Source organism: Bubalus bubalis, chromosome 15 (genome assembly GCF_019923935.1).
Source record: "Bubalus bubalis isolate 160015118507 breed Murrah chromosome 15, NDDB_SH_1, whole genome shotgun sequence".
Lineage (NCBI taxonomy): Eukaryota > Metazoa > Chordata > Mammalia > Artiodactyla > Bovidae > Bubalus > Bubalus bubalis.
Genome location: NC_059171.1, coordinates 10,917,133 through 10,941,689, shown reverse-complemented (window position 1 = coordinate 10,941,689; position 24,557 = coordinate 10,917,133). Strand labels below are relative to the sequence as shown.

The following is a 24,557-nucleotide window of genomic DNA, read 5'->3' as shown; positions in this document are numbered from 1 at the left end:
GTCCGACTCTGTGCGACCCCATAGATGGCAGCCTACCAGGCTCCCCCGTCCCTGGGATTCTCCAGGCAAGAACACTGGAGTGGGTTGCCATTTCCTTCTCCAATGCATGAAAGTGAAAAGTGGAAGTGAAGTCGCTCAGTCGTGTCCGACTCTTAGCGACCCCATGGACTGCAGCCTACCAGGCTCCTCCGTCCATGGGATTTTCCAGGCAAGAGTACTGGAGTGGGGTGCCATTGCCTTCTCCATACTTTGTACTAGCTCCTTCCAATTAATGTTTAGACCAACTCAATTTCCATGTGTTCTCAAAAACAAACATCTAAGACTTCCATGGTGGTTTAGTGGTAAAGAATCCACCTACCAATGCAAGGAGCATGGGTCTGATCCTTGGTCTGGGAAGATTCCAGATGCTGTTGGGAGACTAAGCCTATGCACCATGATTACTGAGGTGACATGCTGCAACTACTGAAACCCATGTACCCTAGAGGCTGTGCTTTGCAATAAGAGAAGCCACTGCAATGAGAGGCCCATGCATCACAACTGGAGAGTAGCGTCCACTCACAACTAAAGAAAGCCTATGTGCAGCAAAGACGACCCAGGATAGCCAAAAATAAGTGTGTAAATAAGTATAAAAAATTAAAACAAAAAGCAAACCTAAAGAAAAACAAACATGCCCTCACATGTAACAAAACAAGGCATAAAGAAAATCTCCCTTGCCGGGGTCCAGCCCCGGTGAATCCAGGGAATTCGAAGCGGGGACGGCGTCGGCAAGGATCAGGAAACAACTGCTTAATTAAACTTTAATTAAGGATATAAAGAGTAATAGAATAAGGATAGCTCAGTGAGGAAATTCAGTGGAGAAAAGAGGCTGAATAATTCAGCCAGAAGGTGAGAGAAAGAACGTCATGGGGAGACCAAGTTTCGGTGAACAAGGCCCACACTTTATTTTCCAAAGTAGTTTTTATACCTTAAGTTATGCATAGAGGATAATGGGGGAAGGGGTAGAGTCATGCAGTAAGCCAGGCTTTCTTCCTGCAAACTTACCATATGCAAAAGTTTAGATGATTTGCATCATCTTCTGGCCCGGAGGCCTGTTAACATTTTAAGACCCTTTCTTCAGAAAACTTATTTTTCTCTAAAGGTGATTAGTCAAGCGCCACCCTCCAAAAGCATTAGATAAAGTTGCATTCCTACAGAGCAAAGGTGTGGTGGGCTATAACAAGAAAAAGAATTAACTCAAGGGTCCCAGGTTACAAACATTAAAGCTACTATTTACACCAATTATATTAATCAATACACTGCCAGGGACACAGCAGGTAAGGGATATGGAGACTTAGCAGCAAACATTGGCCCAACAAGTGAAAAACCCTTCACTAATACAATTTCTAATCAATCTTTTAACTGCTCAAAGGAATCTGTATTTAGACAGTTTAGAACATCTCATGCCTCTCACAGTTGGGAGGCTCTGAGCAATCACATGTGGCCGGAAAAACCTATTCAGGCAGGCTAGAGGATTTCCAAAGGAGTTTGTAGGTTGAAACACCGTCACACCCAGGAATTATTAACTGGAGCTGTAAGCTAACTCTTTTTTCAGAGAGAGGTAGTGGGAGGCAGCCCCCCATAAAGTCAGAGGTGTAGGTGAAAGCACAAAGCAGAAAGTAGGCAGACTCTGGTTTTGGGGGTACATGCTCGAGAATTTCCAGGGAGACTCCTGAGGCTTGATCCCGCCTTTGCGTATGCCAAGCCTCCTTCCTCATGACCTTTGCCACAGGCGGAGTTCGCTCCCCGCACTCCCTCCACCTTAGTTCCTCTCTACTCATTATCCTATCTCTCTCCTTCCTTTTACTTATTTTGTAATAGATTTGTCTAGACTTTTGATCTGTGCTTTCTCACCTTGTACATATTTCTTAGCCCACAGAAATTATACTTAAGTGTATGTGTCAGGGAAGGAGCAGGGATTACAGTGGTTAAATCATGCTACAAGGCCACTTATAATGAAATGGTAAATGCCTATTCAATTTAGGTCCAAAAGAGTCATTGCTTCTTTTGCTCAGCATACTATTTTTGAGATTAATTTTCATTGTTACATATTATCAGTAGTTTTTTTCTGAGCAGTATCTGTTTATGTGAATAAACCACAGTTTTCCAATTTTTATATTTATCAACATTGTGGCTGTTTCCATTTTTTTGGCTATTATGAATAAAAATACTATGAATATCCTTTCATGAAGCTTTTTTTTTGTGAGCATATATATATATTTCTCTTAGATAAATGCATAAGAGAAGAATTATTAGTAGTTAACATTATGAGAAATTGCTTAACAATTTTCCAACATATTTGTATGATTTTACAACTTACACACATGAGAGTTTTAGTTGTTCCACATCTTCCCAACGTTCTGTAGAGCAAATCTTTATGTGAATTATTCTAGTGGGTGTGTACTGATACAATTCTAATTTTAATTTACATTTTGCTGATTACTACTGGTGTTGAGAAATTTTTTGTGTGCTTATTTGTTATATGCATATCTTCTTTGGTTAAGTTTCTTTTATCCATTTTTTGGTAGGTTTGTCTGTTTTACATTATTGAGAATTCTTTATACAATCTAGATACAAGTTCTGTTTGTAATATACAGGTATTATGAATATTTACTTCCTATATATAGGCCACCTATTTATTTTCTTACTTGATTAAGTCCAGTACATCCTTTTTTTTTTTTTTTCTTTGATGCTACATACTATCTGTGTTCTCTCTAAAGTGTTATTTGCCTACCCCAAGGTCATGAAAATAATCTTCATTTTTTTCCCTAGCAGCTTTGTTATTTTATTATTTATATCTTTTGTGAGTTTTGTGTGGGATAAGATAGGGTCCTGGGTTTTTTTTCTCCTGTAAGAATATACAGTTGTCCCAGCTGTAATCACTTTAGTTTTAAGTGTAGTGGAAGGATAGTCCCAACCACTAAGATTTCTTTCTTAGAATGTAACTGTTTGGAGTCATACGTAGTACCGTCCTATAGTTACTTTTCTTGTTAATTTTTATGTCAATGTTGCCAAGTGGTCACCATTTTAGAACTCACCTTTTCACACATTCAAGTTCTTACATGCTCTTTCTGCACCCACAAAGGAAAGTAATTTGGCAAATAAAGACAAAAATGGTCAGTTTGATCCCTGAAAACATTAGGAAGACCACTGTTAAGCTCTCCAGCTTTATACAGCAGGAATGTGTTCTATAACAGACCTGTCTCACTATTACACTTATGTCAAAGTGTAAACTGTCTACTTGAATGCTATGTCACACTTTGATAGTCTTTTCTGTTGTTGTTGTTCAGTCATTAAGTCATGTCTTACTATTTGTGACCCCCATTGATTTCAAGATGCCAGGCTCCTTAGTCCTCTACTATTTCCCAGATTTTGCTGAATTTCAAGTCCATTGACTCACTGATACTATCTAACCATCTTATCCTCGGTCGTCCCCTTCTCCCTTTGCCTTCAGTCTTCCCCAGTATCAGGATTTTTTTCCAATGAGTCAGCTTTTTGAATCAGGTAGACAAAGTATTGGAGCTTCGGCTTTAGCATCAGTCCTTCCAGTGAATATACTGGAAGGGTTGATTTTCTTTAAGATTGATTGGTTTGATCTCCTTGTTGTCCAGGGGACTCTCAAGAGTCTTCTCCAGCATCAAAATTTGAAAGCATCAATTCTTCGGCATGCAGCCTACTTTATGGTCCAACTTTCACATCTGTACATGATTATTGGAAAACCATAGTTCTGATAGTCTTTTAATTAACTAATTTTCATTTCCTTAGCATGACCTTGGCCATTAGAACAAGACCCAGTTTCCCCTTCAGTCAGCTTCTTATCTTATCCCCTTCCATAAGCTTCTTATCTTTCTCCATCAGAGGGCAGACAGACTGAAAACCACAATCATGGAAAATTAACCAATCTGATCACATGGACCACGGCCTTGTCTAACTCAGTGAAACCATGAGTCATGCTGTGTAGGGCCACTCAAGACAGATAGGTCATGGTGGAGAGTTCTGACAAAACGTGGTCCGCTGGAGAAGGGAATGGCAAACTACTTCAGTATTCTTGCTTTGAGAACCGAATGAACAGTATGGAAAGGCAAAAAGATAGGACACTGAAAGATGAACTCCCCAGGTCAGTAGGTGCCCAATATGCTACTGGAGGTCAGTGAAGAAATAACTCCAGAAAGAATGAAGAGATGAAGCCAAAGCAAAAACAACACCCAGTTGTGGATGGGACTGGTGATGGAAGTAAAGTCTGATGCTGTAAAGAGCATTATTGCATAACTGGAATGTTAGGTCCTTGAATCAAGGCAAATTGAAAGTGGTCAAACATGAGATGGCAGGAGTGAATGTTGACATTTTAGGAATTAGCAAACTAAAATGGACTGGAATGGGTGAATTTAACTCACATGACCATTATATCTACTACTATGGGCAAGAATCCCTTAGAAGAAATGGAGTAGCCATCATAGTCAACAAAAGAGTCTGAAATGCAGTACTAGAATGCAGTCTCAAAAATGACAAAATGATCTCTGTTTATTTCCAGGGAACACCATTCAATATCATGGTAATCCAAGTCTATACCCTGACCATTAATGGTGAAGAAGCTGAAGGTGAATGGTTCTATGAAGACCCACAAGATCTTCTAGAACTAACACGCAAAAAAGATTTCTTTTTCATGATAGGGGACTAGAATGCAAAAGTAGGAAGTCAAGAAACACCTGGAGTAACAGGCAAATTTGGCCTTGGAGTATAGAATGAAGCAGGGCAAAGGCTAATAGGGTTTTGCCAAGAGAAGGCATTGGTCATAGCAAACACCCTGTTCCAACAACAAAGAGAAGCCTCTGCACATGGACATCACCAGATAGCCAACACTGAAATCAGATTGATTATATTCTTTGCAGCCAAAGATGGAGACTCTCTATACAGTCAACAAAAACAAGACTGAGAGCTGACTGTGGCTCACATCATGAACTCCTTATTGCCAAATTCAGACTGAAATTGAAGAAAGTAGGGAAAACCACTAGACCATTCAGGTATGACCTAAATCAAATCCCTTATGATTATACAGTGGAGGTGAGAAATAGATTTAAGGGACTAGATCTGATAGACAGAATGCCTGATGAACTATGGATGGAGGTTCGTGACATTGTACAGGAGACAGGGATCAAGACCATCCCCAAGAAAAAGAAATGCAAAAAAGCAAAATGGCTGTCTGAGGAGGCCTTACAAATAGATATGAAAAGAAGAGAAGTGAAAAGCAAAGGAGAAAAGGAAAGATATAAGCATCCGAATGCAGAGTTCCAAAGAATAGCAAGGAGAGATAAGAAAGCCTTCCTCAGTGATTGGTGCAAAGAAATAGAGGAAAACAATAGGATGGGAAAGACTAGAGATCTCTTCAAGAAAATTAGAGATACCAAGGGAACATCTCATGCAAAGATGGGCTCAATAAAGAACAGAAATGGTATGGGTCTGATAGAAGCAGAAGATGTTAAGAAGAAGTGGCAAGAATACACAAAAGAACTATACAAAAATATCTTCACGACCCAGATAATAATGATGGTGTGATCACTCACCTAGAGCCAGACGTCCTGGAATGGAAGCCAAGCGGGCCTTAGGAAGCATCACTACAAACAAAGATAGTGGAAGTGATGGAATTCAAGTTGAGCTATTTTAAATCCTAAATGTTGATGCTGTGAAAGTGCTGCACTCAATATGTCGGCAAATTTGGAAACTCATCAGTGGCCACAGGACTGGAAAGGTCAGTTTTCATTCCAATCCCAAAGAAAGGCAATGCCAAAGAATTATCAAACTACTGCACAATTGCACTCTTCTCACACACTAGCATAGTAATGCTCAAAATTCTCTAAGCCAGGCTTCAACAGTACATGAACCGTGAACTTCCAGATGTTCAAACTGGAATTATAAAGGGCAGAGGAACCAGAGATCAAATTGCCAACATTCGCTGGCTCATCAAAAAAGCAAGAGAGTTCCAGAAAAACATCTATTTCTGCTTTATTGACTATGCCAAAACCTTTGACAGTGTGGATCACCACACACTGTGGGAAATTCTGAAAGATATGGGAATACCAGACCACCTGACCTGCCTCTTGAGAAATCTGTATGCATGTCAGGAAGCAACAGTTAGAACTGGACGTGGAACAACTGACTGGCTCCAAATAGGAAAAGGAGTATGTCAAGGCTGTATATTGTCACCCTGCTTATTTAACTTATATGCAGAGTGCATCATGAGTTCCAAATAGGAAAAGGAATATGTCAAGGCTGTATATTGTCACCCTGCTTATTTAACTTATATGCAGAGTGCATCATGAGAAACGCTGGGCTGGAAGAAGCACAAGCTGGAATCAAGATTGCTGGTAGAAATGTCAATAACCTCACATATGCAGATGACACCACCCTTATGGCAGAAAGCAAAGAAGAACTAAAGAGACTCTTGATGAAAGTGAAAGAGGGGAGTGAAAAAGTTGGCTTAAAGCTCAACATTCAGAAAACTAGGATCATGGAATCTGGTCCCAGCACTTCATGGCAAATAGATGGGAAACAGTGGAAACAGTGTCAGACTTTATTTTCTTGGGCTCCAAAATCACTGCAGATGGTGACTGCGGCCATGAAGTTAAAAGATGCTTGCTCCTTGGAAGAAAAGTTATGACCAACCTAGATGGCATATTAAAAAGCATAGACATTACTTTGCCAGCAATGATCTGTCTAGTCAAGGCTATGGTTTTTCCAGTAGTCATGTATGGATGTGAGAGTTGGACTATAAAGAAAGCTGAGCACCGAAGAATTGATGCTTTTGAACTGTGGTGTTGGAGAAGACTCTTGAGAGTCCCTTGGACTGCAAGGAGATCCAACCAGTCCATCCTAAAGGATATCAATCCTGACTATTCATTGGAAGGACTGATGCTGAAGCTGAAACTCAAATACTTTGGCCACCTGATATGAAGAACTGACTCATTGGAAAAGACCCTGATCCTGGGAAAAATTGAAGGCAGAGGATGTAATGATTGGATGGCATCACTGACTTAGTGGACATGAGTTTGAGTAAACTCCAGGAGTTCGTGATGGACAGGGAGGCCTGGTGTGCTGCAGTCCAAGGGTTCACAGAGTCAGACACAACTAGGTAACTGAACTGAACTTCATTTCCTTAAGTGTGGAGAAATATCTCCAGAGATCTGAATCATGTACCCTTGTTTGAAATATTAAAATATAGCTTCCATGAATTTGGAGATACGGAACTGACATTTAAAGTAAATTGTAGAGTGAATGACCTTGTCAAAATCATGGGCCTAGAAGCCTAATTTGATAGTGTGCAGTAACATGAGTGGGGAGCAAATGATAAACCTGAATCATTAATAGCTCTTTATAGTAAGGAGTTTTGCTTAATATAGGGAAAAGGGCCATCACTTGGATGACTTAAGCATGTTAATTACATTATCAGTTTTGAGTTTTCAGAATATTACTCTGGAATGTTAGATCGGAGATGTTTATCTTTCTTCGTTCCAGCATCCAGTATAATATTGTATTTTCATACCGCTGCTAAGTCACTTCAGTCGTGTCCGACTCTGTGTGACCCCATAGACGGCAGCCCACCAGGCTCCCCCGTCCCTGGGATTCTCCAGGCAAGAACACTGGAGTGGGTTGCCATTTCCTTCTCCACTGCATGGAAGTGAAAAGTGAAAGTGAAGTTGCTCAGTCGTGTCCAACCCTCAATGACCCCATGGACTGCAGCCTTCCAGGCTCCTCCATCCATGGGATTTTCCAGGCAAGAGTACTGGAGTGGGGTGCCATTAAGTGGTTCTCAATTCTGATCAAGTCATAGCCAAACATTTTTGGCCTCTTTATAACTTCATACTTAAGTAAGAGGGTTTTTTTTTTTTAAGTTCTATCTTACAGCCGTAATAACTAAGCTGGTTATTTTTTTGTGGTCATGGGTTGAATATTTTTAATAACCTATGTTTTAATCTGTATTTAAATGTCACGGTCTGGATTGAATTCTTTTTCTGGAAGCAGAGACATATGTGAAGGCTCATGTTTCTTATTTCTTTACATGTACTTTCTAGATTTCATAAGAGAGGTATAAATGAGCAATAAAATAAGTTCATTGGAATGTGATTGAATATAATGCTATCTTTGTTTTAAAGGTCACATGTTATGCTTAAAAGTATAGGTAGCAAATTGCAGTGCAAAATTCAGGTTAAGGAAAGATATTAAAAACTAAGTATTCTCTTTAATTTTAAAGTCTTAAAGAACATACAGTTTTAATCAAGTAAAGTTAATTATGAATTGTTTTAATATGCAATTTAGGCATTAAATAAAATTAGCATTTTTTTCTTCCTTAAAAATGTGTTATCAAGTTTCAAGAATGTTCAAAACTTCTCTGATGATTTAATCTGAAATCATTCCTACAGCAAAATTCATAAATAATAAATATTATCTTATTAATCCATATTTTAGTTTAGCTGGATCTCAGAGCAAGTTAATTCCTCAGGGAATGTAGCCTTCTTTATGAAAGAAGGTGATGAGATGTAATCTCTAAGGAATTAAATTGTGAAAACAATCTTGGTATTGTACATGCTAATATAAATCTGTTATTCCCTTTCCACATCTATCACAACACATTTTAAATTGTGGCTGATCTGATATGCAAATAGCTGTCTTATTAGAAATTGTGGCTGTATGTGCTAATGTCTCCCTGGATTTCTTGGGAGTTTGCTATCTAACCATCAAAGCAATAGAAATGAATGATGATTACTGCAAGGCTTTGAAGAACAAAGAAAGGCAGAGCATTTTAGAGGTTCTAGATGTGTGAGGCATTGACAGTTTGTACCATAGACATGGATGGGTTTCTCTATAGGTCTTTTAAAATAGCTCAATATGGTTATTAGGAAAGTAAAATATTTCCCATATTCTTGCATTTTTGCAACTAATATTGATAAAAATCTGAGCCATTTGCACATATGTGTGTCCTCTAGGCTTTTTTTGTTTGTTTCAACATTTGTTAAAATGTATCCTTGCTTAAAAAATAGAAGATAATTTCAAAGACAAGAATAAAGTTTCAATTTTTGAAATTTTACATAGGAATTACCAATCACCTAAATAGAAAAGCTAGTTCCTCTTTAATGTCTCTCCTAGGTTGGAATTCTCTTGAAGTTTTCATATTCACAGGTTATTATATACCTAAAATGTATCATTCATAGAGTATAGGCCCTTATATTGATAAAACTTTAGGTTATTTAGCTTTTTAATTTTTGCTATAGTTTTTTATATTTAAAGTATATTTTAAAGTAAATAAAGTTCAGTTTACTTTGGTGAAAAGATAGTTTCTGTGAGTTCCTGACATTTTAAAAATTTACTCCAGGTAATAAAAGAATAAAATACTGGCCTCTAAAGTGTTATCTTTATTTGACTCTTTGTGACCCCCATGGACTGTAGCCCACCAGGCTCCTCTATCCATGGAATTCTCCAGGTAAGAATACTGGAGTGGGTTGCCATTTCCTTCTCCAGGGCATCTTCCCAACTCAGGGATCGAACCTGGGTCTCCTGCATTGCATGCGGATGCTTTACTGTATGAGCTACTAGGGGAGCCCAAAGTGTTCTGTTTGTTTACATGTTTGTTTAAATGACCAGGAAGGAACTGAGGGAAACATAGTGAGTGATTGTGTTGGTAAGTAGCCTTAATAACTTGCTTTTTAAACGTTTAAGCTATTCCATGAGGGTGAACAACAACAACAAAAATAATAAATTAAAGAGGGAATAATATATGGTGCCTCTATTCATTTAAACTAACTTCCTTCCTAAAATGTATTGATATCTTGTCTAGTCTCATGCAATCAAGATCAAAATAACTTGAGTCTTATCTACAATTAACAAATGCAAAACACTTGCAAATGGAATTGCTATATGAATAAATTATAATAAGATTATTGACATTTATGCATTTTGTATTATTAGAATTATTTTTAATGTTCTGAATTATAACAAGTGAGAATATAGGATTAGGTGATGTCTTGGTTTCATTTCTGAAATTTAAGAATGTGTTATCTTAGATGTAATAACTACATGGTTTATGAGATATGAAGGCAATTTATTTGACTTTTTGTTTAACTTTTTACATTCCTCAGAGTCGGACACGACTAAAGTGACTTAGCCGCAGCAGCAATTACTGTTATATTAAATCTGGAGATTATTATGAATATAAAAGTAATTTTAGGTGAATTTATAATTTTCTTACATATAGGTATAAATTATTACTTTGGAGATGTCTTTTCCTGTATAACATGTGATCATTGTTATTATTGCTCTGTGTGACCATGTGTTAGTCACTTAGTCATGTCCAACTCTGCAACCTCATGGACTGTAGCCTGCCAGACTCTTCTGTCCATGGAATTTTCTGGGCAAGAATACTGGCATGAGTAGCCATTCCCTTCTCCAGGAGATTAATTTATTTATATTCCATTAACTGAAACTCAGTCACATGCCCACAGGAAGCTGAAATATGTAATTGTGACCAGGAAAGAAAAAAAGGAGAACATGCAATTTAGTAAATAGCTTTCCCTAAATTCCACATTTCTGATCATGAGTTAGCCATGTGCATCCTTTTACCTGTCTGCCCAGTAGGGAAATCCTAAAGTTCTCCATCTCCAAAGTCATGGTTCTCAAGCCAGTACACAGTCAGTGGTTCCTTGAGGTTTACAGATAATGAAATTTACCTACTATGCCCAGCCTCACCTGGCTTCTAATAAATAATAGTGAAGCAAAGGACAACTGCTTCATATCTCCGATAATTGTTCCCATTTAGAGGCAAGATGGGAAACACAGTGGGATCACTGATCCATATTGTACAGGAGACCACTGAGAAGGCCCATTGTAGTGACAGTAGGAGTTTCTTGCTTAGCCTCTAATTATGGTCTTTGTGGAGAAATTCCCTTCTCTGCCTTCTGAATGACTCCTCTTCCTGGTCACGTATGAAGTGCGTTACATATCCACAGTTTGCCTTCTTATGGCAACACTCTGTTGGTTTAAGTTTAGAGGGCCAAGGATTGATTTGTTTTCATTCACAGACGTTTTTAAACAAAGTTTCTGGTTTCCCTGTAAATCCAATTCCCTCAGAGTTTAGTAACATTCTTACCATTTCCTTTTAGTTCCACCTACCAGTAATCACACTACAATTTCTTTCCTAGACATGGTTCTCAAGTCTGCTTTCTTTATAAACATCAGACCTCCTGTGTCTCTCTATAGTGGCTGCCTCCAGGTGATCTGGAACAATAGCTTCAGGTGAGAAAGGAACATTCTTGATCTGCTCTTGGTCCCCTCCTCCATTTTAAAACTGAGAGGTCTTAATGAGCACTTTTTTCTTCAAGACCTCATTAATTTTTATTTTTTCTGCTATTTGGTATTTAGAAGTCGCCTTTTCCACACTTGTTCCCAAATTACTGGGCCCTCTAATCCCTCGTGGTTTTGCTTGTTAACTGGCTAGTTCTTGCCTGACTTCATCTTTATCCTGCAGCTCCTTCCTGGAAGCAGTGAGGGACACCTTCCAGGCCCCACTCTGGGGAACGCTAACATCTATAATAGACCCCACCAATGTACATGATTCGGTCACAGTAGAGTTTCATTTCTTTTTCAGTAGAGTTCAATGAGGGTGAGAACTAAAACGTTGCCTGCCATGTCAGTGAACAAAGGATATTGCAGCCATCAAGTCATTATGTTACAGCCGCCGGATGGTGAGCCCTGAGGGAACTCAGGATGGAAGCAAATGGGCTGCCTAATGCCAAGCCCACCTCGCAGGCAGCCACTGCAGCCACCCCTGATGTGTACCTGGGGTGGCTGGGGATGAGGAAGCCCAGGGTGCTGGCCCCAGATGGTTAAAGTGCATAACAAAGGAGTGATTTCAGTGCACCTGGGCTCTTGCATCTTCCCCTACATAGAAAAGTGCTAAATTTCTTAAACTTGACAGGTCTGGTTTTCTATGTAATGTTCCAACTTGGTTTTTTGTCACAGAAAAAACTTCTCTTTATCCTGGATCCCCGCTTTGCCTTTTTGGGGCAGTCTCTTAGAGTTATTAGGTACGCTGTCTTTACTCTCAATTTGTAGATTACGCATTTTTTCAGTCAACAGTAGTAGTACGTAAGTGAGAGAATACCCTCCTCCATCCCAAGCAGATCAGGATTCTGTGTCCTTACAAGTATATCCTTAGGGTTTGTCAGGGGATTGTTTCCCTTCTAGCCAACTGGAAGGGGAAAAAGAACACAGGGAGATTTTTTAGTGTGCAGGTCTGGAGTGGCACACATCACTTCCATTCATATTCTACTGGTAATAATTCAATGAAATGTTTGACTTGAAGCTAGGAAATTAGTGCCAGGAAGAAAAGGAGAATATGGATTTTGGTTGGTAGGTTGCATTCTGTGCTACAATATTTAAATTCGATAACAAGAATAGGATTTGAAAGATATGTTATGGATTAAATCAAACAGTGCGTATAATGTAGTATACAAGAGGAAGAAATTTTCTTCTACCCTTATAGGCTCTTCTTGCTGGTCTAAGAATTAATATAAGACAGACTGACAGGAGACAATCAAACAAAAGTTTATAGCATGCATACATGGGAGAGACCCAGGAAAATGGAGTAGCTCATCAAAATGGCTGAAACTCTCAACTTAAATACCATATTCAGCTCTATAACAGTGTGGTTTAATTGAGCATTGATAGTATTTGATAAAATGAATGTTGCCAAGAACAAACATTAGGGAAATTTAATTACCAGCAGTTGTATTTGAAATAATTTTGTAATTTTTATATTTTTTGATAATTTATTTGAAGTAATTTTATATTTTTTTCCAATATCTAATGGGAATAACATACTTCCCTGTTGGCTCAGATGGTGAAGAATCTGCCTGCAATATGGGAGACCTGTATTTGATCCCTGGGCTGGGAAGATCCCCTGGAGAAGGGAATGGTTACCCAATCCAGTGTTCTGCTCTGGCGAATTCCATGGACAGAGGAGCCTAGTAGACTACAGTCCATGGGGTTGCAAAGAGTTGGACACAACTGAGCGACTTTCACTCACTCATTGGAAATAATTTTGGGAACAGTTACAGACTTTATTTTCTTGGGCTCCAAAGTCACTGCAGATGGTGACTGCAGCCATGAAATTAAAAGATGCTTGCTCCTTGGAAGCAAGCTATGACAAGCCTAGACAGTATATTAAAAAACAGAGACATCACTTTCCTGATTTGTCCATCTAGTCAAAGCTATGGTTTTTCCAGTAGTCATGTATGGATGTGAGTGAGATTGGCCCATAAAGAAGGCTGAGCGCTGAAGAATTAATGCTTTCAAACTGTGGTATTGGACAAGACTCCTGAGAATCCCCTGGACTGCAGGGAAATAAAACCAGTCAATCCCAAAGGAAATCAGTCCTGAATATTCATTGGAAGGACTGATGCTGAAGCTGAAGCTCCTGTACTTTGGCCATCTGATGAGAAGAGCTGACTTATTGGAAAAGACCCTGATGCTGGTGGGAAAGATTAAAGGCAGGAGGAGAAGGGGGCGACAGAGGATGAGATGGTTGGATGACATCACAGACTCAATGGACATGAGTTTGAACAAGTTCCAGGAGACGGTGAAGGACAGGGAAGCCTGGTGTGCTGCAGTCCATGGGCTCGCAAAGATTCAGACACAACTGAGCAACTGAACTGAACTGAATGGGAATGAGTCAAATGAATTTTTACCCATTGCTTTAAAAGCGAATTTTATGAAATGAATTATTCCTGAAGCTTTTAAACAGTCCTTTTGATTTTTTTAGGACTTCATCATAATTATTTTTTTTCTTTGCAGCAGGCATCTTGGAGATCAAAGATGGGCAGAAAAGATGCCTCCACTTTAAAACTTCCTGTTGATCAGTACAGAAAGCAAATTGGTAAGCAATGAATCCCCTTTGATACATTCTTATGAATTAAGACGAAGAAAAAAAAGCAATTGTGTGTGATATTAACAAAATAACTTTTCCCTCATACATATGATGCACAGAATATGACTAATAAGGGAATACACAGAGGTTTTAAGGAACAAAAATAAGCACAGCCTTTTTTATCTATAAAGAAATACATTTTTGTACTTAGGATTTTTTGAAGCTCTTACAGTTTTTATTGACTGGTAAAAGCAAAAATACTTCTATTTTTATTCTTAAGGCTGTGTGCTTGTATGTAGTCAGTAATTTTAATATTATCATGTTTATTTCTTGTTATCCTTATGAAATCTTTCAGTTCTGTTGACTCTTAGTGGCAATAATGTGATAGCCTCAAAATTCTCCATTAAAATTTAACCTTAGTAAAATGGTGAACCAGAGGGAAGTCCAGTCATCAGCATAGAAAGATAAAAGGAATCTTCTCTGATTTAGACTGTGCTCTAAGTGCAGGATTTCCTACCCAATCTTTTCAATAATGCATGGAGTATTTACAAAAAATTACCTACATACTAGGTCACAATCAAGTCTCCTCAATTTTATAGAAGCAATATCCTATACTACAACTTTGAACAGTGTAGTAAATTATAAATCAGTTAAAAGTCAAAAAGTTAACTTCTACGCCCCCCATCACCCTCTCTTACAGGAAGGAACTTACATGTTTTTTCCTGTTCTCACCTGTTCCCATCCCTTTGGAAATTAGAAAGTAATTATAATAATAATTAGTTTAAAAAACTCTTCTAAATAACTAACAGATAAAGAAGTTGCCAGTCAGAAAATAAGTAGAAGTAATTGGTACCAAAAGACTCTATACCTGTTTTATAAATATGATACATAAAGTATATTCCTAAAGGAAAAGATATTTCTGCAAAACAAAGAAGATGCAGACAAAGGGAAAATATTTAAAATTTGTAACCAATTAAAAATTTACCTGTCGATAGATTAAACCCTGCATGCATGTACGCTAAGTTGCTTCAGTCGTGTCCAACTCTTTGCAACCCTGTGGACCATAGCCTGCCAAGCTTCATGAGATTCTCTAGACAAGAATACTAGAGTGGGTTGTCATGCCCTTCTCTAGAGGATCTTCCTGACTCAGGGAGTGAACCCACCTGTCTTATGTTTCCTGCATTGGCTTGTGGGTTCTTTACCACTAACACCACCTGGGAAGCCCTAAATAATGTCCTACTATAAATAAGTAAAATAATCTGGAAACCCAACGGTAAAATGGGCAGAAAATATGAGGAGCCAATTCATATAAGTGGAACTCTGCTGCTGCTGCTAAGTCGCTTCAGTCGTGTCTGACTCTGTGTGACCCCATAGACGGCAGCCCGCCAGGCTCCAGCGTCCCTGGGATTCTCCAGGCAAGAACACTGGAGTCGGTTGCCATTTCCATCTCCAATGCATGAGAGTGAAAAGTGAAAATGAAGTTGCTCAGTTGTGTCCGACTCTTCGTGATCCCATGGACTGCAGCCCATCAGGCTCCTCCGTCCGTGGGACTTTCCAAGCAAGAGTACTGGAGTGGGGTGCCATTGCCTTCTCCGAGTGGTAAAGACCCCACTTGCCAATTCAGAAGATGTAAGAGATGCAGGTTTGATCCCTGGGTCAGGAAGATCCCCTGGAAGAGGGCATGGCAACACCCTCCAGTATTCTTGCCTAGAGAAACCCATGGACAGAGGAGCCTAGTGGGCTACAACCCCTAGGGCTGCAAAAAGTCGGACGTGACTGAAGCGACTTACTGCTTTGGAGATGCCTTTTACTGTATAATATGTGATCATTGTTATTATTGCTGTGTGTGACCATAGGTTAGTCACCAAGTTATGTCCAATCTGCAGGACTGTAGCCTGCCAGGTTCCTCTGTCCATGGAATTTTATTGCATATATTAAAATAAAACATACAATCAAAAGTCTTATGAAAAGATATCATTCATCTAATTGATAACTGAAAAATAAAAAAATTCTGGCTATATTATCTCTTGAGAGAAATTTTATGATATTTGATTTTTTATATCCTCCCTTCACTTATGGGATGCTGTATCAATAATAGTGTGGATTGTTATATTATTTATGTATTTAAAGAGAAGGACTGACTAGGTTGAAGTTTGATCAAATGGGATGTGTGAAACCACATGAATAAAGAATAAACATATTCAGGAACAATTCATATCCAACTCTTAAACAATTGTTAGAATTTTGACAAGTGTATATATCCGTGTAACCATATATGCCAATCAAAATGCAGAACATTTCTATCCTCTCAAATAGTTCCAATGTCTCTATCCCACCCTCCCATATGCAACCACTGTTCTGATTTCTGTCATCATTGATAATAGAAAAAATAAAGCATCTGCTAGGATTTTTATTGAAATTGAATTATATCTCATAATCCATTTTTAAAAGTAAACATACTAAAAATCTCTAAAGTATTCTGTTCTATAATCATTGCATGTTTTCCTTTGATTTAGTTATATTCATATGTGTAAGAGCAAAGAAAAAATAAGAGAGAAAATAACATAATTGTAAGGTCTCATTCCTCTTCTTATACTAAATTGTTCTGAGGATTCTGTTATGCATTATTGTTATTCAATCACTTGGTCCTGTCTGACTCTTTGTGATTCCATGGACTGCAGCATGCCAGATTTCCCTGTCCTTCACCATCTTCCAGAGTTGGCTCACACTCATGTCCATTGAGTTGGTGATGCCATCCAACCATCTCATCCTCTGTCAGCCCCTTCTCCTCCTGTCTTCAGTCTTACTGAGAATCAGATCTTCTCTAATGAGTCAGCTCTTTGCATCAGGTGGCCAAAGTATTGGAGCTTCAGCTTCAGCATCAGTTCTTACAATGAATATTCAGGACTGATTTCCTTTAGGATTGACTGGTTGGATCTTTCAATTTCATGGCTTCAGGCACCATTTACAGTGATTTTGGAGCCCAAGAAAATAAAGTCTGTCGCTGTTTCTATTGTTTCCCCATCTATTTGCCAGGAAGTGGTGGGACCGGATGCCACGATCTTAGTTTTTTGAATGTTGAGTTTTAAGCCAGCTTGTTCACTCTCCTCTTTCACTTTCATCAAGAGGCTCTTTAGTTCCTCTTTGCTTTCTGCCATAAGAGTGATGTCATCTGCATATCGGAGGTTATTGATATTTCTCCCAGCAATATTGATTCTTGCTTGTGCTTCATCTACCTCAGCATAGAAGTTAAATAAGCAGGGTGATGATATACAGCCTTGACATACTCCTTTCCCAATTTTGAAATAGTCTATTGTTCCATATCTGGTTCTAACTGTTGCTTCTTGACCTTCATACAGGTTTCTCAGGAGGTAGTAAGGTGGTCTGGTATTCCCATCTCTTTATGAATTTTCCAGTTTGTTATGATCCACACAGTCAGAGGCTTTAGCACAGTCAATGAGTCAGAAGTAGATGTTTTTCTGAAATTCCCTTGCTTTTTATTTGATTCAATGGATATTGGCAGTTTGATCTCTGGTTCCTCTGCCTTTTCTAAATCCAACTTGAACATCTTAAAACTCTTGTTTCACATACTGTTGAAGCCTAGCTTGAAGGATTTTAAGCATTACCTTACTAACATTTGAAATGAATGCTATTGTGTGGTAGTTTGAACATTCTTTTGCATTGCTCTTCTTTGGGATTGTAATGAAAACTGACCTTTTTGCAGTCCTGTGTCCACTTGCTGAGTTTTCCAAATTTGCTGGCATATTGAGTGCAGCACTTTCATAGCATTGTCTTTTAGGATTTGAAATAGCTCAGCTGGAATTCCATCACCTCCACTAGCTTTGTTCTTAGAGATGCTTCCTAAGGCCCACTTGACTTCACATTCTAGGATGTCTGGCTCTAGATGAGTGATCACACCATCGTGGTTATCCGGGTCATTAAGATCTTTTTTGTATAGTTCTTCCATGTGTTTTTGCCACCTCTTTTTAATATTTTCTGCTTCTGTTAGGTCTGTATCACTTCTGTCCTTCATTGTGCCCATCTTTGCATGAAATTTTACTTTGGTGTCTTTAATTTTCTTGAAGAGATCTCTAGTCTTTCACATTCTATTATTTTCCTCTATTTCTTTGCATTGATCACTTAGGAAAGCATCCTTATCTGTCCTTGATAATCTTTGGAACTTGTTTTTCAAGATGGCAGAGAAGAAGGATGTGTGCTTATCTTCTCTTGGGAGAACACCTAGATCAAAACTAGCTGCTGAACAGCTGAAATGGGAATTCTGAGTTCTTGTTTGTGGAGCCAAAGAATGGAATTCACAAATGTGCAAATACTCATGGTAGCCAGTGAATAGGATTTTTTAGAGAGAAGGAAAGTACAAAGCTCCCAGCAAAGACACTGAGAGTGGGTACAGAGTCCCCCAAAAGGCAGGGATTACAGCAGATTTGTATTTTTACCAGTATTAATCTGTACATTTTTGGTTGGCTCCTCTTCTTAAATCACGTTATTTCTATCCAATCAGTTTAAAGGTCAAGATGCTTAGCTTTACATCCTTATATCTTCTCTTGATCCTTGGATTAAGTCATTCCCTGGCCATTTTATAATGGACCAGATGTATGAGTTTAAGATTAATGGTCACCAGTTGTTTTTCCCTCAGGCATATGGAACATAAGTTAATTACTCCTCTTCCCTGGATCTGAGTGCTGATAATTTATCTGACTGAGGACACATTCCAGGAACTCAGGACAAAGGATATAGTTTTAGGTTAATGGAGGGAGATGTTTACTGAAAACAAGACCTAGGTCTCAGAGTTCTACACTGACTGCCTCAGTTCAGTTCAGTCGCTCAGTCGTGTCCGACTCTTTGCGACCCCATGAATCACAGCATGCCAGGCCTCCCTGTCCATCACCAACTCCTGGAGTTCACTCAGACTCATGTCCATCAAGTCAGTGATACCGTCCAGCCATCTCATCCTCTGTCGTCCCTTCTCCTCCTGCCCCCAATCCCTCCCAGCATCAGAGTCTTTTCCAATGAGTCAACTCTTCACATGAGGTGGCCAAAGTACTGGAGTTTCAGCTTTAGCATCATTCCTTCCAAAGAAATCCCAGGGCTGATCTCCTTTAGAATGGACTGGTTGGATCTCCTTGCAGTCCAAGGGACTCTCACGAGTCTTCTCCAACTCCACAGTTCAAAAGCATTAATTCTTCGGCACTCAGCCTTCTTCACAGTCCAACTCTCACATCCATACATGACCACTGGAAAAACCATAGCTTGACTAGACAGACCTTTGTTGGCAGAGTAATGTCTCTGCTTTTGAATATGCTATCTAGGTTGGTCATAACTTTCCTTCCAAGGAGTAAGCGTCTTTTAATTTCATGGCTTCAGTCACCAGCTGCAGTGATTTTGGAGCCCCCAAAAATAAAGTCTGACACTGTTTCCACTGTTTCCCCATCTATCTCCCATGAAGTGATGGGACCGGATCTTAGTTTTCTGAATGTTGAGCTTTAAGCCAACTTTTTCACTCTCCACTTTCACTTTCATCAAGACGCTTTTTAGTTCCTCTTCACTTTCTGCCATAAGGATGGTGTCATCTGTATATCTGAGGTTATTGATATTTCTCCCGGCAATCTTGATTCCAGCTTGTGTTTCTTCCAGTCCAGCGTTTCTCATGATGTACTCTGCATATAAGTTAAATAAGCAGGGTGACAATATACAGCCTTGAAGTACTCCTTTTCCTATTTGGAACAGACTGCCTAGCAATTTCTAACTCACAATCACGCACAGGAAAATGTTGAATCCTACCAAAAAAAAGATACCTTACATGCAAGGGCAAAGGAGAAGCAACAACAAGATGGTAGGAAGGGTGCAACTGAGTGTAAAATCAAACTTCATACCCACCAGAGATGCTTGGAGGGCACAAGTAAAACCTTGTGTGCACTAAGACCTAGGGAAATGAGCAGTGACCTCCACAAGAGACTGAGCCAGACCTGCCTTTGGATGTCTGAGTGTCTCCTGTGGAGCCATGGGTCAGCAGTGGCCTGCAGTGGAATGGGGGCTCTGGCAGCACCGTCCTCGGAGGTGTGGTGTGGGGCATATGTCCTCTTGAAGGAGGTCGTCATTAGCTCCATTATAGAGTCACTGAGCAGGTGACCCATGACCTGGAGAACAATTATACCAAAAAAGTTCTTGCACTGGTGTGAAAGTTCTAGGGCCCACAACAGATTTCCCAACCTGGGAATCCAGCAAAGAGACTGAGAAACCCTCCCCACCGCCACCCCCCCCCCGCAGGGAATTTGACTTTGAAGGTCAGTGGGATATGATTATGGAACTTCCACAGGTCTGAGGAAACAGAGACTCTTGAAGGCAAAAACAAAACCTGTGTGCACTGGGACCCAGGAGAAAGGAGCAGGCACCCCACAAAGGACTGTGCCAGGAGTCTCCAGCAGAGGTGTGGGTCAGCAGTGGCCTGCCGCAGGATCAGGGACACTGGTAGCAGCAGTCCCAGGAGGCGCAGCGTCCTGGCGTAAGTCCTTTTGGAGGAGGTCGCCATTACCCCTACCATAGTTTGGATTCAGGCAAACTACAGGGAGGGAACTCAGCCCCACCCATCAGCAGAAGATTGGATTAAAGACTTACTGAGCATGGCCTTGTCCACCAGAGCAAGACCCAGTTCTCCCCACAGCCAGTCCTCTTATCCTTATCCATCAGAGGACAAACAGAATGAAAACCACAATCACAGAAAACTAACCAAACTGATGACATAGATCACAGCCTTGTCTGACTCAATGAAACTGTGAGCCATGCCATGTAGGGCCACTCAAGACGGAAGGGTCATGGTGGAGGGTTCTGACAAAATGTGGTACATGGGAGATGGGAATAGCAAACCACTTCAGCATTCCTGCCTTGAGTGCCCCATGAACAGTAAGAAAAGGCAAAGATATGACACTGAAAGATGAACTTCCCAGGTCCATAGGTGCCTAATATGCTACTGAAGAAGAGCAGAAAAATAGCTCCAAAGAAATGAAAAGGCTGAGCCCAGTGGAAACAGCACCCAGTTGTGGATGTATCTGGTAGTGAAAGCAAAGTCTGATGCTGTAAAGAACAATATTTCATTGGAGCCTGAAATGTTAGGTCCATGAATCAAGGCAAATTAGAAGTATTCAAATAGGAGAAGGCAAGAGTGAGCGTCAACATCTTAGGAATCAGTGAACTAAAATGGACAGGAATGGGCAAATTTAATTCAGATGATCATTACATCTGCTACTGTGGGCAAGAATCCCTTAGAAGAAATGGATTAGCCCTCATAGTCAGCAAAAGAGTCCGAAATAGAGTACTTGGGTGCATTCTCAAAACAACAGAATGATCTCTGTTCGTTTCCAAGACAAACCATTGTATATTATAGTAATCCAAGTCTATGCCCCAACCACTAATGCTGAAGAAGCTGAAACTGAATGGTTCTATGAAGAACCTACAAGATCTACTAGAACTAACACCAAAAAAGATGTCCTTTTCAACATAGGGAACTGGAATGAAAAAGTAGGAAGTCAAGAGATACCTGGAGTAACAGGCAAGTTTGGCCTTGGAGTACAAAATGAATCAGGACAAAGGCTAACCAAGTTTTGCCAAGAGAATGCACTGATCATAGTAAACACCCTCTTCCAACAACATGAGAGACAACTCTACAGATGGTCAATACCAAAATCAGATTGATTATAGAGCTTCTCCACCTTCAGGTGCAGGGCTTCCCTTGTGGCTCAGCTGGTAAAGAATCCAACTGCAATGTATGAGACCTGGGTTCGATCCCTAGGTTGGGAAGATCTCCTGGAGAAGGGAAAGGTTACCCTCTCCAGTACTCTGGCCTGGAGAATTCCATGGACTGTGTAGTCCATGGGGTAACAAAGAGTCGGACACAACTGAGAAACTTTCACTTTCACCTTCAGGTCTAACAAATATAGTCAGCAAAAACAAGACCAAAAGCTGACTGTGGCTCAGATCATGAACTCCTTATTGTAAAATTCAGACTTAAAATGAAGAAAGTAGGGAAAACCATTTGGAGAAGGCGATGGCACCCCACTCCAGTATTCTTGCCTGGAGAATCCCAGGGACGGAGGAGCCTAGTGGGCTGCCATCTATGGGGTCGCACAGAGTTAGACACGACTGAAGTGACTTAGCAGCAGCAGCAGCAGCAGCAGGGAAAACCATTAAGCCATTCAGATATGACCTAAATCAAATTCCATACAGTGGAAGTGACAAATAGATTCAAGGGATTATATCCATAGACAGAGTACCTGAATAACTATGGATGGAGGTTCATAATATTGTACATGAGATAGAGTAACAGGACAAATATCAAACAAAAGTTTAATAACACATTTATATGGGAGAGGCCTGGGAAAAATTAACTCACCCACATGGCTGTTTTTGGGCCTTGATTGTTTTCAGCTCAAATAATCTGCATGCCAAAAAGATGTTTGGGATGGTAAATTTTGCTCCCCTACACATACATATATAAATTGTTGCTTGGTTAGTATTTTTAATGCATTTTCTGGCAAGTTTATTTATATAAGCAACTTATTGCATTATCTTTGTAGGAGTCCAAAGTGAAGTGCTTGTTTTTTAGTACTAATGCCATTAAATAATGGTATGTCCTTTGCAACGTAGAATTAACATCTGGTTATTTTGTCCAAAATTTGAAAAATCATCGTTGTTTGAGTTGCCTGTGTAATATAATTTCAAAAGTTTTCCTGAAATTTTTGTTTTTGAGGATGAACTCACTGGTTTCCTCATGTAATCCTATGGATGATTCATGTTGAGGTTTGACAGAAAACAGCAAAATTCTATAAGGCAATTATCCTTTAATAAAAAATAAATAATTAAAAAAATAATTTTAAGAAAAATACTTTTTTCAAATATTATTTTTATAGATAATACTTGTTTTTTCTTTAGGTAAATATGTGGCATCGTTTTGTAAGACTAGCTAAGTATAAAGGTATACAGTGCTGATGAGACTATTAGATCTGTGTTTTATTGTGTTTCTGGTTTTTGTAATAATTTTCTTTTATCAACTTGACTGATTAAAATTATAATGTTATTTTGTTTGTGATCATGTAATTTGTGAGTTTATTAATCTTACAGCTATCAAAATGCAGATGTTTTGTTTACTGGCCTAACTATTGGAACTTGCTATAGACTTTCATAAGACTCTTGACCCTTGCTTTTGCAAAAAATTTTCTACAGTTATTTGTAATTTATAATATAATAACTAAAAATTGTGTTCATATAGTAGTTGGAAAATGACTCTATGTCAAATTGTAATGTTCTTCTATGTATAATTTTGATAATATGAAAAAAATAAGGTTCCAAATAGCTTTTTGCTTTTTTAAGGAAGGAAGAAGGGATTTGAAGCAGTTGATGAGAAATTATTTAAAAATGTTGAAAGAAATATAAAAGTATTGTTGATTAGCAAATTTTATTATTTGTCAGTAATTTTGGCATGCTGTAAATAACTCGTCTTCTAATAATTCATTTGAGTAATTAAATTTAGATTGCAAATTTTTCTTTTCAAATATTTTGACTCTTATCTCTTCGCTTTTCTATTGTATCTTAATTGGTGTGGTCTGTATAAATGGACAATAAATTATATATCTTTGTTATAGAGATCAGACAGTGAATAGAACTTGGTATTCATCCCAGACAGAATTATGATTGAATGTATTTGCAAGATTAAAGCACTGAATTTACTTTTTTCTAATTAAAGGCAATTAAAGATTTCCAGACACAAATAAAAGACAATGAATTGAGGAATAAGTGTAGGAGCAAGTCCATTTGCAGGTGAAAAGATGTGCCTTTGAAGCAGAACCAGCTGTATTTTCATTGAAAGAATAACAGTTTAGGAAGCTTTTCTGCATGTGCTTGCTTGATAGCATAATGTACTCATAAGCAGCTTATGCAGTATTCAGAAAATAACAGTGCATTAATTTTTAAAGCAGCAAAGGCAGAGGAAGAGCAGTACTGCCACACGATGATAATGAGTGGGGCTAGTGTAAAGTCTACTGTTCTAAGAAAGGAAAAAATCAGTGAGCTTCTGAAAAATGAACAGTTATAAAACAATAACCGGATATTCACATGATAATGAGCTTAGACAGCAGTATCAACAAAGGGCAAAGATGCAGTCTTGTTTCTAGGCAAAATGAAGGAATCAAAAAGCAAAAAGCGGTTAATCTATTCTTTTATTAAACTGAGGAGACTGTAAAACTGTGGCATAGTTAACACTGACTATTGCTTTAAGTGTAAAATAATTCACGGTATAAATGTAACTTTTTATGTTGAATTAAATAGAACATATTGATTACTTTGTTCTTTCCTAAATTAATATAATATGAGGAATGGTAAATGATAATATTGAGGTACCAAAATATTTATGATCTTTATTAAATATATGTTCTTATGATTCTTTACAAAAACAGTGCTCATGCTAAAGTTAAATATATTTTAATTATATGGAATAAGAAAGGAACTTTTAACATACATAGCGCCTACTGATTAGAGATTATAAATGAAAATGACTTCTGAAAGTATTCTGTTTAAAAAACAGATATTACACAGATTGTTT

General features: G+C 38.7%; 1 protein-coding gene across 5 annotated transcripts in view; it reads left to right on the top strand.

Annotated features, from left to right (window-relative positions):
- TRIQK (triple QxxK/R motif containing) overlaps positions 1–24,557 on the top strand; it is a 103,392-nt gene that overhangs the window by 46,371 nt on the left and 32,464 nt on the right. For 3 of the 5 annotated variants that reach the window (XM_044928528.1, XM_006055186.3, XM_006055183.3), the window contains one exon: positions 13,876–13,957. In XM_044928528.1, coding sequence (XP_044784463.1) covers positions 13,876–13,957 — 82 coding nt within the window. Of the gene's footprint in view, positions 1–11,222; positions 11,317–13,875; positions 13,958–24,557 lie in introns of all 5 variants that reach the window. The other 2 variants (XM_025265024.2, XM_006055184.3) reach the window with 2 other exon arrangements.